This window comes from Leptonychotes weddellii, chromosome 15 (assembly GCF_054177405.1).
Source record: "Leptonychotes weddellii isolate Sample4059 chromosome 15, ASM5417740v2, whole genome shotgun sequence".
NCBI classification, from domain to species: domain Eukaryota; kingdom Metazoa; phylum Chordata; class Mammalia; order Carnivora; family Phocidae; genus Leptonychotes; species Leptonychotes weddellii.
The window spans coordinates 1,206,678-1,222,022 of record NC_138383.1 but is presented as its reverse complement, the minus strand read 5'-3'; the positions used below and the strand labels follow the sequence as shown (position 1 = coordinate 1,222,022).

At 54.7% G+C, this 15,345-nt stretch overlaps 1 protein-coding gene across 2 annotated transcripts in view; it reads right to left on the bottom strand.

The window, feature by feature from the left end:
* Positions 1 to 542: 542 nt before the first annotated feature.
* NPLOC4 (NPL4 homolog, ubiquitin recognition factor) overlaps positions 543 to 15,345 on the bottom strand; it is a 55,768-nt gene continuing 40,965 nt past the window's right edge. The window contains exons 13-17 of one of the 2 annotated variants that reach the window (XM_081804249.1): positions 10,658 to 10,729; positions 7,571 to 7,666; positions 5,995 to 6,111; positions 4,470 to 4,572; positions 543 to 2,885 (exon numbers count right to left, since the gene is read on the bottom strand). In XM_081804249.1, coding sequence (XP_081660375.1) covers positions 2,728 to 2,885; positions 4,470 to 4,572; positions 5,995 to 6,111; positions 7,571 to 7,666; positions 10,658 to 10,729 — 546 coding nt within the window. In that variant the 3' untranslated portion in view covers positions 543 to 2,727. The other variant, XM_081804250.1, reaches the window with a different exon arrangement.

Genomic DNA, 15,345 nt, shown 5'->3' with positions numbered 1-15,345 from the left:
ATATGACAGTCACCCCAACTTGGGGACTATGGTTGGTAGCATGCACCACACCCCTGCTGAGAAAAGCCAGGCCCGGGGGTAGGACTAGAGGCACCCAGGGCCCCTTACATCGGCAGGTGCTGTTGTCTATGTACTTGTCCAGGGAGCCAATGCGTCCCGAGGCCAAAGGACAGGGTGGTACCCGAACACCAAGAGTAATTCAGGACAGGCACCATGTCCCCTCCAGGCCTCACACCTCCAGGCACCAGTACAGTCGGGGCTTCCGGACTGCATCCCTCACCTGCTGTCGGCTGCAAGCACCTGCCTCCCCCAACCCCCACCAGGCCCAGAAGCAGCCACATGGCTGACAGGCAGGAAAGCACCCAGGAGAGGCCACGCTCTCCTCCCAGCCCGATGACACGCTGGGGTCCATCAGCGAGGACAGTGACATGTGGAGAAAAGTGAAGTCCCACAACACAAAGTGACTCGGGAGGCGGCCTGCAGACACACACTCGGCGCAGGGAAGGCCTCAGGGCCCAGGAACAACAACTGGGAGCTCAGCGGTCGCTTCAGGACTTTTATTGGCTTCACGGCGGGACCCGAGTCCAGGTAACGCTAATGCAAACCCAGCTGACGCACCTGCTGGAGCGGCAGCACCAGGAGCAGACTGTCAGAGGCCAAGGCCGCCGGCTGTGTGCACCTGGACAGCTGAGCAGTCACCCCGCGCCCAGTGGCCAGAGGGTGCGTCCACACGAGGGCGAGCAGGATGCAGGTGGGGCTGGGGGACCCCTCCCTCCCTTGGGCAGGAGGAGGTGGCTGAGCTGCCCATGGCCAAGGCCTCTGGCAGGGTGCCCCCACACCCTCACGCTGAGCTCGGGGTCTATTTATTTGGACAATAAAATAAAGTGCGTTTACTGAACAAAGAGTGACTCAAAACCAGAAGCAGAGAAATCAAAACGCTCTTCCTTTAGCTAAAAGATGAAAGGAAATGAATTCTGCATCTGCCAGAACTTCAGAGTGAGGAGAATGTTGGCTGAAGAGAGACGGGAGCCAGCTTGGTGGGTGAAGGCGACACAAGGAGAATGGGGGGTTGGGGGGGCCTGGGGAACACAGAGGGGGAGCTCAGGGCCCAGGGCCACCGGGCCCCTCTGCAGCCTCACACTGGATCGCAGGGACCACACGACACGGGGCCCGTCATGGAGAGCCCCTCAGCAGGCGGCTGGGAGCTGAGCTTGAGCTGGGACAGCCGCCACCCCCTGGCGGGAGTCTGCGCTCCGCGCCTCTCCTGCCCACCCCCCTCTCCCAACAACCGATGGCTCTGCTGAAGCCAGACCCAACCTCATCGGCCCCTGGCCCCCAGAGGAGACGAGACACCAGGTGGACCTGCAGGTGCCAGGCACAGCCCTGCCGCGAGAAGCCAACATGCAGAGAACAGAGTTCTCTGTCCACAGTGCCATGGGTTAAGGTAGGGTCACACAAGCCTCCCCCCACCCCCAGGGCAGAGACCTGAAGTCGCCAGCACAGTCCACGTCTGGGTCAGCCCCTCCCATGGGTGCCATGCAGCTCAGAGACATGGCCCTCATTAAGGCAAAGAGGCATCAGGGTGCCGCCCACAACTCCCTGGGGACCCCAGAGCACATGTGCAAGGCCTGATCATGACCTCTGTCCTGGGACCCCCACAGCAGTCCAGTCACCCCACAACAGACCAAGCCCCTACTCTCTCACTCGGGCCTGTTGCAGTGGCTCTTCACCGTGCAGGAGGCCCGAGGCTGGGCGGGGCAATGGGAGAATGGTGCACAGGGCAAAAGGGGCTAGAGCTTCGGGTCCCGGGCGACCCAGCTCACCCCAGGCAGGCCTGGCCCATCTGGAGGCGCCGATGCGTGGACCACCAAGTCTGCAGCTGCGGCTGCTGTGTGGCTTGGCAGGAAAGTCTCAGGCACTGAGGTTTACTTCCAAGAAGAACTGACTGTGGGTCCCCGTCCACCCTCACCCACCTTGCGTCCACCCTGCCCCCACGCCCAGGGACTCACTATGGGAAGGAAGAAGTGGGAACTAGTCTCTCACTCCCCTTTTATGTAGTTTTTATCTTAAAAAGAAATAAATAAAAGTCTTCTGGGCAGAAATTACTGATAACTGTTATTACAACCAACGCAGACTTTAAAAACCCCACCTGGATGTCAGGTGAGCGCAAGGAGGAGGGCGGGCAGCAAATTAACCTGCAGGTCGGGCAGAAGGGAGACCAGCAGCCCTGGGCCCACTCATGTTTCCACAAGACAACGGCCGCCGGCAGGGGAAGAAGTGGCCCTCACAGGCAGGGTCAGCCCAGAGCAACAGTGCACAGAGGTCACCAAACACTCCCCACGGGAACCACAGGAGGGGCAAAAACAAAAAGCATCCAAAAGAAAGGGAAGAGAAAGCTGGATGGCGGCAGTAAGCCCTCCCCACCCCTCCCAGCCCCAGGTGATGGTTCCGAGGTGCCCAGGTCCTTCCACCACCTCGGAGGCTGGTACGGGGCGTCCAGGCGGGCCATCGTGCCGCTCCGCTAGAAGGCTGGTGTCAGCCCGCAGAGCACCAGCCCAGCTCCCCCTCCAGGGATGCCGGTGCTGAGAAGCTTTGTGGGTCAGAGACCCGAGGGCAGCCACCCTGCCCCGCCCTTCAGGGCTGCCCACCACGGGGCAATGGTTACAATGATCCCGGCTTCAGAAAGGGCTGGGGTGGGCCCAGTCCTGCCAGCAGGGGCCGGGAGCCCTAGGTCCTAGGGAGGCTACACATCTCGCAGTGGCCGGTGCCCGGCTGGTTCATGAAGGTGCAGTGCTGACAGGCCCACATGGCGGCCGCGGCTGCGTGCGTGGAGCCCCCGACGGCTCCGTACTCGTGGAGGCCCGGAAGCTGCACTCCGACGGTGCCTGCAGGGTGGGAAGAGAAGCTGTTTGTCGCTGCTCAAGGTCTCTGCCACGCCCCCCTCCCCGAGGGCTCTACCTTGCTGTGCGGACAGACGGGGCTCTAGGACCTCAGAGAACCCCACCGCACAGAGCTGCTCTCCGCAGAACTGCAAGCTGTCAACCTCGGCCAGCTCAACCCCACCGCCACCCTCCCGGCTTGCTGGGCGGAGCGAGGCTTCTCAGCGAGAGCACCACCTCTGGCTACCCATGTGGGTCGCTGACTGTCCTGGGCCATGATCAGCAGGGCTGCGGCGCATACTCTCACACACAGCTCTGTGTGGACCTGTGTTTCGTGTCTCGGGGAAAACCCCAGGAGTGGGCCACCTGGGTCGGAGCGTGAGTGAAGTCTCCCCAAGGCTGCCCGCCCGGCGGCCTGCACACGTCAGCAGTGTGTGCGAGGCTTCCAGGGCTGCTGGAGCCCCGGGACGGAGGTGTGACAGGCTCTCACTGGGTGTAGAGTCCACGTCCCTGCTCCCCGGTGCCCTTCTCTCGCCAGACCTCTAAGTCACCCAGGTTCTTTTCAATCCAGGTGTAGTCCACACGGGACGCTCTCTTCGTTTCGGGGGTAGAGCACAGTGCCCCCCCCACCCCACCGCCCAGGCACCACACCACTGTCCACCCGAGGGCACGAGGCTGCGGGCCTTCACTTTAGGGAATCTGATGGCAACAACTGTCCTCTGCCTTAGAATGACTGGACAGCCCCACGACCGGTCTGCCGGTCAGAACTGCAGAAGGGAAGACGAGACCCAAAGCACAGCACAACCGACACCGAGGCGCCTCAGAGCACGGACCCCCAGGTCCTGGGGTCCAGAGAGAACAAGTGTCCACGAGGCTCCCTCGCAGCTTAGGTTCCACTGAGGCTTTTCCTGGCTACTTTTGGCTCTAGTATCTAACCTACTACGTAGAGAAAACGGGATAAACATTTCTGATATGTATTTTCAAAGTTGTCTGAAGAGGGCATTCCAGTATTTCTCAAAGCCACAGGGAAAGGGACCGCTCCAGCAGCCTGCCACCACCTGGAGCCCCCGGCTGATGGGGCGCCTGCACCGGGAGCTCCTGCCCCGGACTGAAGACAGAGGCTCCCCCTGGGGCAGCGAGGTCACTCAGGCTCCTGGACAATCTATCCTGTAAGGTTTTTCCTCTTTATCCTTCAAGAAAGCTCTGAGACTGGTAGAAAGAAGGGAAAAAAGAAAAGCCTGAGGAGACCAAAGATTTCTGACCTTTCAGCACTGTGGTGAATGTAAGGTTTCTGTTTATCTAAAACAGTGACTTTCAAGTTGCTCCTAAGAGGCTGATCCGCGTATCCTCTCTATCCATGCCAGCACAGAGCTGTGTTCCAAAGGTCTGTGTGGCCTCGAGAGCAGGCACAGCGCAGCAATGAAAAAGTCCTGTCCTTGTCTGACTGCCCACTACACCCATCAGAATGCACCTGGCGTCAGGCTTCTAGGACCTAAGGAGCTGTGCGGCGTATGTGTCCGGTTCCCTGGGCTCTGGCAGTGGCAGTGGGAGGGCGTGACGCCTGGGACTGAGGAGGGGGAGGACACTTACTGCACAGTTGCTCGATGGTGGCCCACTGCTCAGACTTCTTCCACGTCTGGGCAAGCTCCTCGTTTCTTGTCCTCACGGCCTCCAGCAACAAGCTGATGCTGTCCTGCAAGAACCCAAAAATGAAGGCTCCCACGTGCTTCACGATGGTGGACACACTGTCGTTAGTGTCTCCTTCCCCAACATCAAGACACGCTTCAGGGGCGATTAAAAAAAATCTCACAGGCTGTCACTATGAAACACAAAATGCCACACACTTAGCTCTATAAAATCAAGTGCTAAATTTTAGAGCTAAGTTTAAGTTCTTCCCAAATAGCCCTACTATGCTGCTCTCTGTCATGAGGAGTGTGCTCAACCAGCAAGATACTAAAGCTCACGTCCCTTATCCTGAGGGCCTGGATGCACGGACAGGTGCCCAGGGTCATGGGGTCCATCCTCCACCCTCATGCTCTCCCTGCAGGCTCTCTATCTTCTCAACCATGTCTCTAGATCCTAGGCCTCCAGGGTCAAAGTGCAGAGAATTAAAAGAGTTTATATAGTGGGGAACTAATAAGGCTTCGGGGGCTCTCAGGGGCTCCCCAGAACAGGTTTTCTAACAGGCGACTGCCAAACAGTACACGTCTACTGGTGAGGAGGCCCTGGTGTGAAGAGCCCAGACTTTTGCCGCCTGTCCAACTGGACGGGCAGCGGCTGCACCTGGGGCTGAGGGGCCACCCTCTAGGCTTACCAAGGCAAGCAAAGCCAGAGGAAAGTCTCAGGGTGCCTGATGTCCAATGTCAGAAGTGGGTAGTTTGGGGACGAAACACAGACACCAGCTAAACCCAGCAGGATACAAGAACAGCCACAGGCCGCCTGACGCAGGAGAGCAGTGGGGACAGAAGGGCCTATTTTGTCACCTTCAGGGAACGTGTCAAGTCAGAGGCTCAGAGAAAACTCGTTCCCCTCTGTCTGGTGTGTCCTTGGGTCTCAGGCAGGAAAAAAGGGCACAAAGTAAGGGCCCCCTGGCTGGCCCCACGGCCCCACATTGCTCAGAGAGCAGCCGCCGCCCATGACACCTGCCCTCTTCTTCCCAACAGTGCGTCTTAAAAATGCCAACCATGCAGCTGTGCACTCAGGGCCTGGACGCGAGCCAACCTTCTGGGCCAAGGCCATAAAACCACAGTTGATTCAGGAGGAGGGGAGAGAGCAGTAAGGAGCAGAGGCCGTGATTCTGACACTGTTAGGACAGGAATTCTGTAAATTGCTGGCTCTCTAATGCTCCATGCTAGAGGACACAGAGCTCAATACAGAATTATAACGAGTGAAACTGTCCTCCGTTGTGGGGGGCAGACCCGTAAGGAAGCTGTTTCAGGGCAGATGCTAATGTGAAAACTCCATCTTTCTACCAGTAAGCCTCCTGCGAAAAGCCACTGCCCACAGAACGTAAGAGGGACTTTGACCCAGCTTCCCAGCCATGCTCTGACTACAGCCAAACCCCAGCTGGGGACCCCCAAAGCCAGGTGCTCAGCGGGCACACTCAGGCCCGTACCTGCAGAGGCATGACCTCATTGGTGACCAGAAACAGCAGGAGGTGGAAATCCGAGATGGTATCCAGGAACACGGATGAGGTATTCTGGGATAGATAGGTGGCCAAACTGTGGAAGTCCTACAGTGGCGAGGCAGGAGGAAGCGAGTGAGCAGGCGCGTCCCAGGACAGCCCCAGTGCCCAGCCCAGAGCCATCTGTCCCCTCCTGGACACGGCTGAATGCGGAGTGCGGACACACACCTCTCCCCATCTTGATCTATAATCACTGATGGGGACCCAGGCCAGAGGGACACGCAGCTACCATATAAGTAAGCTACGGCTCTATCCTCCCAGGACGGTGCTCTCAGTACGTGTGACTCATTGACGTGTGTAAGAGAGCATGTGTATAAAGCCGACCCAGCTGGAAGACACATTCAAAAAGACAGAAAATGCCCCCCACCCCTCCAGGTGGAGAGTGGGTTGTGGGAAGGGCTCACTTTGGGGCTAGAAGACCTGTCTGCACTGGACTGTTGACCTCGGACAGCTGGACAGCGAGGAGTATGTGTGTGTGTGTGTGTGTGTGTGTGTGTGTTGGGGGGATGATGCAACACTCCCACTGTCAGCAAAACTAAACACAAGAGGGGGCGCCTGGGTGGCTCAGTGGGTTAAGCATCTGCCTTCAGCTCAGGTCATGATCCTGGAGTCCGAGGATCAAGTCCCGCATCGGGCTCCCCGTTCAGCAGAGAAGTCTGCTTCTCTCTCTGACCCTCCCTTTCTCGTGCTTTCTCTCTCTCATGCTCTCTCTCTCAAATAAATGAATAAAGTCTTTAAAAAAACAAAACAAAAAACTAAACACAGGAGGTTCAAGAGTGCCACCAGGAAGTGGCTCTGCACCTCTTCAAGCACCCCGAGTCCCTGCACAGATGCACCATGAGGAGAGCAAAGCATCAGGGAGGTTTTGCAAATAAAGCACCACACTTCCCAAGAGAATCTCCTTATATTCTTTTCTGCAACACCTGTTAGCAATTAGAACCTAAGAACAAATGTGTGTCCCAGGCCGTCCGTGTGGCAGCACGAGGCAGGTGTGCAGCGGAGAGCAGGGACCGCCGCACAGGAAGTGCTGTGTGGGACCCGCACCGCGTGCTGGAAAGCCCGGGCGGCCAGGCCACAAGAGGCCCACACGGCCCAGACAGTGTGTGAGAAACGCACAGGGTGACAGGGCTGGAAGCCAGAGCGGTGAAGTGACATCTCCACAAGGAGATGATGCTTGTTAACAAACAAATAATAAAAAAGTTGTTGGGAGAGGACACAAGTGACAAATACGTTTGGGGAAGAAAAGAAGTCAACTGAGAACGGCTCTTCTGGCAGATCCACAAGCCTGTGGCCTTACGGGGAGTTGCCTCTGTGGTTACATCAGCCCCGGCCCCACAGAGGATGTCTCGGTGATCAACAGTGTCTCAGAAAAAGTCCTAGCTGGGCTTCGTCACAAGAATCAATCAGGAGAGTTTGAAAGCTTGGTACTTTCTGGAGAAACAACACTGACACTAGATAAACAAGCAGTAGTTACTTTAAATTATGTTTCTAAAGACAAAGAGCTTACCTGTGTCTCACCCAATACATCCCGGTTTTCAATAGGAAATGGATTTTGCGAAATAGAAAAAGTATAAACTGGATCCTTGGGGAAAGTGGTTGTGATCTAATGAACAAAAACAAAACCCTTGATAAATTGTGCTGCAAACAGGGGTGAGGGCGGCCCCAGGTGCTCCAAGCAGCCCTGAACACAGCACCCTCCCCCGAGCTCCAGCCAAAGAGTCCTGTTTTCCACTGGACACCATGGTCCCCGGTTAAAGACGCCCCGAAATGAAAACCCTGACACTCTGATCTGGGAAGCAAAATGAAGGATCATTGTTCACAAGTTTTAGGATCGTGCCGTTTGCGGGCAGTTTGTGTGTGCCGGCCTCCGGGCTTCCGTCTGCCGAGCCACCCACACAGCGGCCCTCGCCCGCGGAGGAGCCAGAGAGTGAGCTGTGGGGACATAATAGATGAGGCCAGGAGAATTCTCAGGGTCAGCTGTGATGGTCTGAGAGACGCAGTGACCTCCAGAGAGCTTGCTGAGGCCCCTTGGGACGTATGGCCCCACGGCGCGGAGCTGGGGCAAGTCCAGGCAGCAAGAGAACCCATGCTTCTGAGGTGCAGGACACGGCAGTCGTGCTTTCCCCATCAGACGGGCTGGAGTCAAGAACTTGGGTCCAAAGGGGAGCCTAAGCCCTTCATTTGGCTCAGACATGCTTTAGTAACAACAGAGGGCATTTTAAATCTAACACACAATCGATACAAACTACAGGGACAGTGGTAAATGTGCACGAATCAATACAAATACCGTTTTTCATTCCCCCTGGCAGGCGCTCCTCCCCATGAAAGCACCCAAGTGTGAGCTATCAACCACCTTTCAGTTGACACAGCCTCTCCTCTACAATATGACACCAGCGGCAGCAGATTACACCTCGTCCAGATTTAGGGTAGCTATTCTGGTTCCTTTGGGACTATTTCTAAAGAATGAAAATGTTGTTCTGGTCTGTTTTCTGCATCAGCAAAGGCAGCGGGCTGTTTCAGGCTGGCTGGCCCAGGACTCGCTGTGACTTTGCCAGCTCACTGGAAGACGGCTGAGCCGGCAGCAGCAGCTGAGACCTGAGCCCCACTGCTCTTTTAAAGATGCTATTTTTGGGGCGCCTGGGTGGCTCAGTCATTGAGCGTCTGCCTTCGGCTCAGGTCATGATCCCAGGGTCCTGGGATCGAGCCCCGCATCGGGCTCCCTGCTCTGCGGGGAGCCTGCTTCTCCCTCTCCCTCTCCCCCTGATTGTGTTCCCTCTCTCGCTGTCTCTCTCTCTCTGTCAAATAAATAAATAAAATCTTTAAAAAGAATAAAAAAGATGCTATTTTTAAGTCATCTCTACGCCCATTGTGGGGCTTGGACTCACAACCCTGAGATCAAGAGTCACATGCTCCAGCGACTGAGCTAATAGCCAGGCGCCACTCCCGCTGGTCTCTTACTGACGAGACCACGCAGCCGTGTGGGCTCCGGCCACAGTGCCACGTACTGGCCGCGTGGCCTCTGTCAGCTACGGATCCTAAGCCTCAGTGTGTTCCTCTAGAGTCAAAGATGACCCGAGTGCCTACATCCACTAAGGCTCAGACACGCAAGCCCTTCTCAGTCTCCAGCTGCTGTCAGAGAGACGGCGGAAGAGACGAAGGCCCGTGGACGGCACAGCGCTTCTGCTTCGGGAAGGCAGACACGGTGGTGGACCAGCAACTCAGAACCCCTACCAGGCAACAGACGTGGGATGAAGAGACGTCTTTGTTAGACTTGTAACCTCCCCTCAGAGCATGACAGACCAAAGTTCACTAGGCAGTCTGTGAATATCCCAGACACCCACAGAGGGGTGCAGGGCGTCCAGCACCTTGTCCTGTGTTTAAGCCACCCCCCAGCCAGCCTGTCTCAGGTCATCTAGCCGATGCCCGGACACCTCCACAGCAGCCCAGGGAATGTGGCCCATGCCTTCTCTTGCCTGAAACAGCAGACTGCTCATGAGGCTTGATGAGGGGCTGAGCACACCAGTCTGGACACCTGCTCTCAAGGGACTGCTCCAACCTCGTTCCACAACAACAGAGAGCTTGGCTATCAGGAGGCAGAATGTTCCTTCACAGCCAAACTCTACTGACACAGCACACTAAGCAAGAACTCGGCTCTTTTGTAAAAAGAAAAGGGTGGGGAGGCCACGGGGAGAGAAGACCTCAGAAAGCTGGCTTTAAATCATGCCGACTCCTCCTAAGTGTATGTTCCATCAATCTGTTTTCATCTTAATTACACCCTAGGTAGTCTAAATAACAGATGCCTTTACGGCCTAGGTAATAAATACGTTCTCGGGAGCTGTCAATTGGAATGGAGCACCAATGGGCTTGGCTCCTGGGGACCCGCTGCTCCAAATGCAATGATATCTTACAGCCTGAATCACATGCCCTTCCTGAGTCCTAATGTAGCCCAAAGAGAACCTGGCAGGCAGCAGTTAGGAAATGAGCAGCCGCCTGTCCCCCTGGGACAGAGCTGATTGCTACAAATGTGTTGGGCATTCATGCCGGAGCCCTTTGCTGCCCTCTGGCCTGGGGCCACACCTCCATGAGCCGAGCACACCTCCAGAAAGCAGCCGAGACGAGGATCGTGCGTTGCAGCCAGCTGCCTTCTGGGCTCCTGGAGTTCTCTCCAGGAAAGCACATACCACCTCACTTGAGGACAGTCACGCTGGCTGCCCCTGGGACTGACTCAGGTGGAGAGGCCCACCACGAGCCCGGCTCCGGCAGCCGAGCTGTGACCAGGGTCGCACCTACACACGGTGCCATGCTGGGCTCACTGACCTTCAGAGGCTGCCTGGCCAGGTCGGTGGTCCTTTGCTGCACTTTAGTTTGGGAGAAGGTAAACCCTAAGTTGTACTTAAGGAAATAAAAAAACTGAAACTAGATGAAAAAGCCCTTAAAATCGCCTGGTTTTAAGGGATGACAGGAGCTCAATGATTCATCTACTTCCTGGGTGCCTGTCCTGGGCCAAGCAGAAGGCAACTGTCCAAGCCACCGCTGCCACCCTCACCCAGCCCCCACCCGGCCGCCCAGGGTGTGGTGGATGCCGCACACTTACATCTATGATCAGATACTCCACGGGCAGGGGCCGGGCCAGCTGGGTGATCTCATTGCCAAACTTGTCTATGTCCTGAAACAGGAAACAGAAGCAAGCGGCGTGAGTGAAGGCGTGCTGACCAGTGACATGGTTAGTCTTTCACATGTTTGTCTTACCTTGTCAACGATTATGAGTCTTGTCGAAGTGTATGAAAAGCAGAGAGGAAACTGTGCATGTTTTTGCTACACATCCACCTGCCGTCATTGCCCAGAGCTCGGTATGACAGCCATAACATGAAAAGCAGCCGTGCTTCTGGCTAATGGGGAGTCTCCGCTGGGAGCGTGCATCACAGGCCCCTGCCCCGCACACACATGAGGCCTGGTACTAACACTGCCCTGTGTGAGCAACACATGGGCCCAGGGCTCCCTCCTGCCTGCCCCCCCGCCCCCCAAGCTACACCCGTGCCTCTCCATCCTTCACAAGCACTCCTCAACCTCGGGTCTGAAGGCTAGCTCCTAACGATCCTACTCACACCTCTGAAACCCGATTTAATACGTGTTCGTTCATAAAACAAATACACACGCAAATGAGTACACACACACACAAATACGCAAACATGGAAAACCCCCACCAACAATCTGTCAAAGTCTAAACTTGTTTTGCTCTGTCAGATGCACAGAACATAAAGTTTAATTATGGGGAAAAACGGCCAGCATATGTTCATTAATCATAAAATGACAATTATATCTGATTTATGTCAAACATGCTGAGTTCAAACAGAGCTCTAGAAATAAGTTCGTAAGAACCAACACTTTTCATTAAAGATTCTGTGAGGGGGTCATATTTTCTATCTAAATCATCACTTAACAGCATATAAATCATTCACTGAGTCATATATAAATTATACATCCATAACTTCCAATTATGGGGCCTTCCATAAAAGTTTACATTTAGTAAAGCCCTCAGACCCGAATGGATGCCAGCAGACCCCGCTGAGGCCTGCAGGGCGACGTCAGGCCACCCTGGCACATCCCACCTGTCCACGGACGTCAGAGGCGCACACCACCTTTCGAGACAACCTTCACAGGCTGTTCCTACGTTGAAGCAAATCTATCATCCTAACGGCAAGTCCAGAGGTCCTATTTGGCCCAGATCCTTTTGTTTAGAAATTAAAATTTCTGGTCTGTAATACATCTCAGTTTACCCATGCCTTCCCGACCTTTCCTCGATTCACAACTTAAGAGAGCTGTCAACCGGAACCTGCCCCTTTGCTCTCCCAGAAAACGGTCCAAATCTGTCTAACCAGCTAGCTACACAGGAAGCATCAGCACCCCATCAAAGGACACATGCCTGGAAACAACACACCGCTTTGTCTGTCTGCCTTCCTTTGAAGTTGGAATTACATTCCAGTCCACTTGGGTAAGTCACTTGTCCTTCATGTGACAGGTGGCCACCCTGTGCTGCTTTCTGCAGTGGTCAGGGTGGGCCCAGCTTTCTGTGGCTCTACCAGCTTTGAAGGGGGCAGCCCGAGACACGAGCTGGCTGAGTGGGTCCTGGGGCCCCAGAAGCGGCAGTTTCTCGGAGGAGATATGGTAGGAGGCAGGAATCAAACCCAATCAAACTAAATCACCACTTCCAAAAATATAAGTTTGCCCCTACAAGAAATAACCTGCAACAACTCATACATAATTAGCCCATCTGGAATTCATCTTCAAATCTAATTAAGCTCTAATATGCAGAAACATTCTTCCAGCACCTGTTCGCTTTAATCTTCCCCTCTAGGGATTTTTCTTGTTAAATGCCCCTCTCTCTTTTTTCTGTGTCGTGCTATTCTCTTTCAAATTTAACTACCCAACTGTACCTTTCTGCTCCCCAAGAAAATAAAGGTGTTACATCCCCCTCTGTTCCCCGGGGGGAAACAGGTAACTTCCATCTCTCCCCCATGCCTCCACGTCGATGTTCTTGCCAGCCAGTCCCTGGTCCTATACAGCATCTCAAAAGCAATTACTTTTTATGGGCATCAGCAGATGTCGGGCTGGGGGAGGAGGGCCTCTTAATTCCCAGGTCGGCAGCCGACAAAGTGTCAGCGGTTTCATTTCCACGGGGAGCATGCCTCTGGGAGAGACAGGGGCTGAGGTCCCTGGTGCCCTGCACCTGCCACGGCCATGTCTGCCGCGCTATCGTGGAGAAGTCCTGTGCTTGTGCCAGGACAAGGGCAAGCTCCACTGACCGGGGGCGCCATCTTGCCTGGAAAAGGCGGATGGAATCCCTACTGTATTGTTCTTCTCTTGAAAGAACCAGCAAGAAGGATCTCAAGTGACACCAGCAGCTTCATCTGACTTCACAGGACAAAGAAAAAATTCGAGTTCTCTGAGCAAAGTTCCTCCAAGAATCACCAGGAAACAGTCCTGTCGATAAGCACCTACAGAGTGTCTGTCGATGCGTACAGAACCAGTGACCGACATATGTTAGGTGGCGCACAGTCCAGGCCAGAAGCCATGTGTCCACAACCACCAGGTCCCCAACGCATGAGGACACCAAGAGCTAACAGGTGATTCGTGTGCCTGAGATTGAGAGCCTGGTAGAAGCGGAGGGGGCTTAGAGACCCGGTCCACCCACAACTCAACTCAGGAGCTCAGCATTGGAACTGGGCACACTCTCCCCCACACGGTGCTGGCACCGTGAAGTCACATATTCCAACCACACTCCTCCCCTTGTGGGGACCCTGTGGCCACAGACCCGGGTCCTGACAGCACTCGTGCTGAGCAAGACTTGCTACCTCCAAGTCAAGGGAAACAACAGGTACCACAGGTACCAAAAAATCCTTTTTCCTAGACTGGGATATTATGCCAATATGTTGTTCAGAATCTCTTCTCTTATTGGCAATTTCTTTCTTCTTTCTTTTTTTTAAGATTTTATTTATTTATTTGCCAGAGGGAGAGAGAGAGTGAGAGATCATGAGAGCACAAGCAGGGGGAGTGGCAGGCAGAGGGAGAAGCAGGCTCCCTGCCGAGCAAGGAGCCCGATTCGGGACTCAATCCCAGGACCCTGGGATCATGACCTGAGCCGAAGGCAGATGCTTAACCGACTGAGCCATCCACGCATTCCCAGCAGTTTCTTGATTGATAAATGTTCCTGAATAATGCCCATTATGTAGCAAACATAACCTCCTGTAATTAAAACATTCGTTTAAAAAAGCTGAATGAATGCAGGGTCTTACCCTGATAAATACAAAAACGTATTATGGAACTACAATAAACAGAGAAGCACTAGAAGGGGGTGCCTGGGTGGCTCAGTCGGTTAAGCGTCTGCTTTCGGCTCAGGTCATGATCCCGCATACTGGGATCGAGCCCCACATCGGGCTCCCTGCTCAGCGAGGAGCCTGTTTCTCCCTCTCCCTCTACAGCTCCCCCTGCTTGTACTCTCTTTCTCAAATACATAAATAAAATCTGTAGAGGAAAAAAAAAAAAGCACTAGAAAAAATGTAGGTATATACACTTTTGGAGTAAAGAATTATTTCCTAAATATGATGTTTACAAAGGCAGAAATTATAATGAAAAAGGATCTTTTTTTTTTTAAGATTTTATTTATTTCAGAGAGAGAGAGAGCACAAGCAGGGACAGGAGTAGAGGGAGAGGGAGAAGCAGACTCCCCGCTGAGCAGGGAGCCTGACACAGAGCTTGATTCCAGGACCCTGGGATCATGACCTGAGCCAAAGGCAGATGCTTAACGACTGAGCCACCCAGGCGCCCAAAAAAAGGATCTTTGAAATCAGAAACTATTTCAGCTTCTTTGTAGGAACAACATAAAGAAAATGACAGCCTGGCATGTGTTTGCAACATGACAAAGGGTTAATATACAAAGACCCGACAAACGATGTAGAAACAATGACCGGCCTCACAAATACTTACGTGCCGCCCCCGCCAAGGCAATTCACAAGGGACACAGATGACTCCGGGATGAAGCGGGTGCACAGCAGGGTCCTGAGAGCACCACTGTGCCCCCCAGCACGGCAAGGGCAGGGTGGTCTGCAGGCCAGCCTGCATGTACAAACTGTGCCACCTTCTTGGAGATTTGGGAGAATGCATTACCCCTGAAATACAGCTCTCCTTCGACAAGTAATGCAGAGCACACGCCAAGAGTGAGGCATGGGATGGCCCACGAAGCACGGCGAAAAAGTGCCAGGCGCTGGGCCAAACCCAGGTCCCTCAACAGCCAGCTCCTGGAAAGAGGGACACCCCCCCGCTGCCTACGTGCCCTCCTCCCCACAACCCCTGGGACCGCACCCACCTGCCCTACTGCCTCCCTGTCCTCTCACTTCCTCCAGGGCTTCCAATGCAGGTAATGCCAAAAATGGCTTGCTCGGCTTCGTTCCTGTCCCACCAGGCCAGACCTCAAACACGAAACACTGGCCCCTGGCTCTCAGTGTGCTACTCACCGCAGCTTCTGACTCCAGCGCCTGCCCGCCAGCTCGGGAGCTAGGGGCCCACGTCCGCTCCCACCGGCCCCTCCCTGTCTCCGGATGCCCCAGAGCCCCCTTCCCACACCAGGTCCTCTCCCATCACCAGTCACCCTTTGCCACAGGGCCAACGCCAGTGGCACACGCATGCGGTTTATTTCTCTTATGCTAAAAAAAACCCCAAACAAGAAAAGTGTCTTGATCCTACTTCCCACACCAGCACCGTCCACTGCCCCACCTGCCTTCCCAG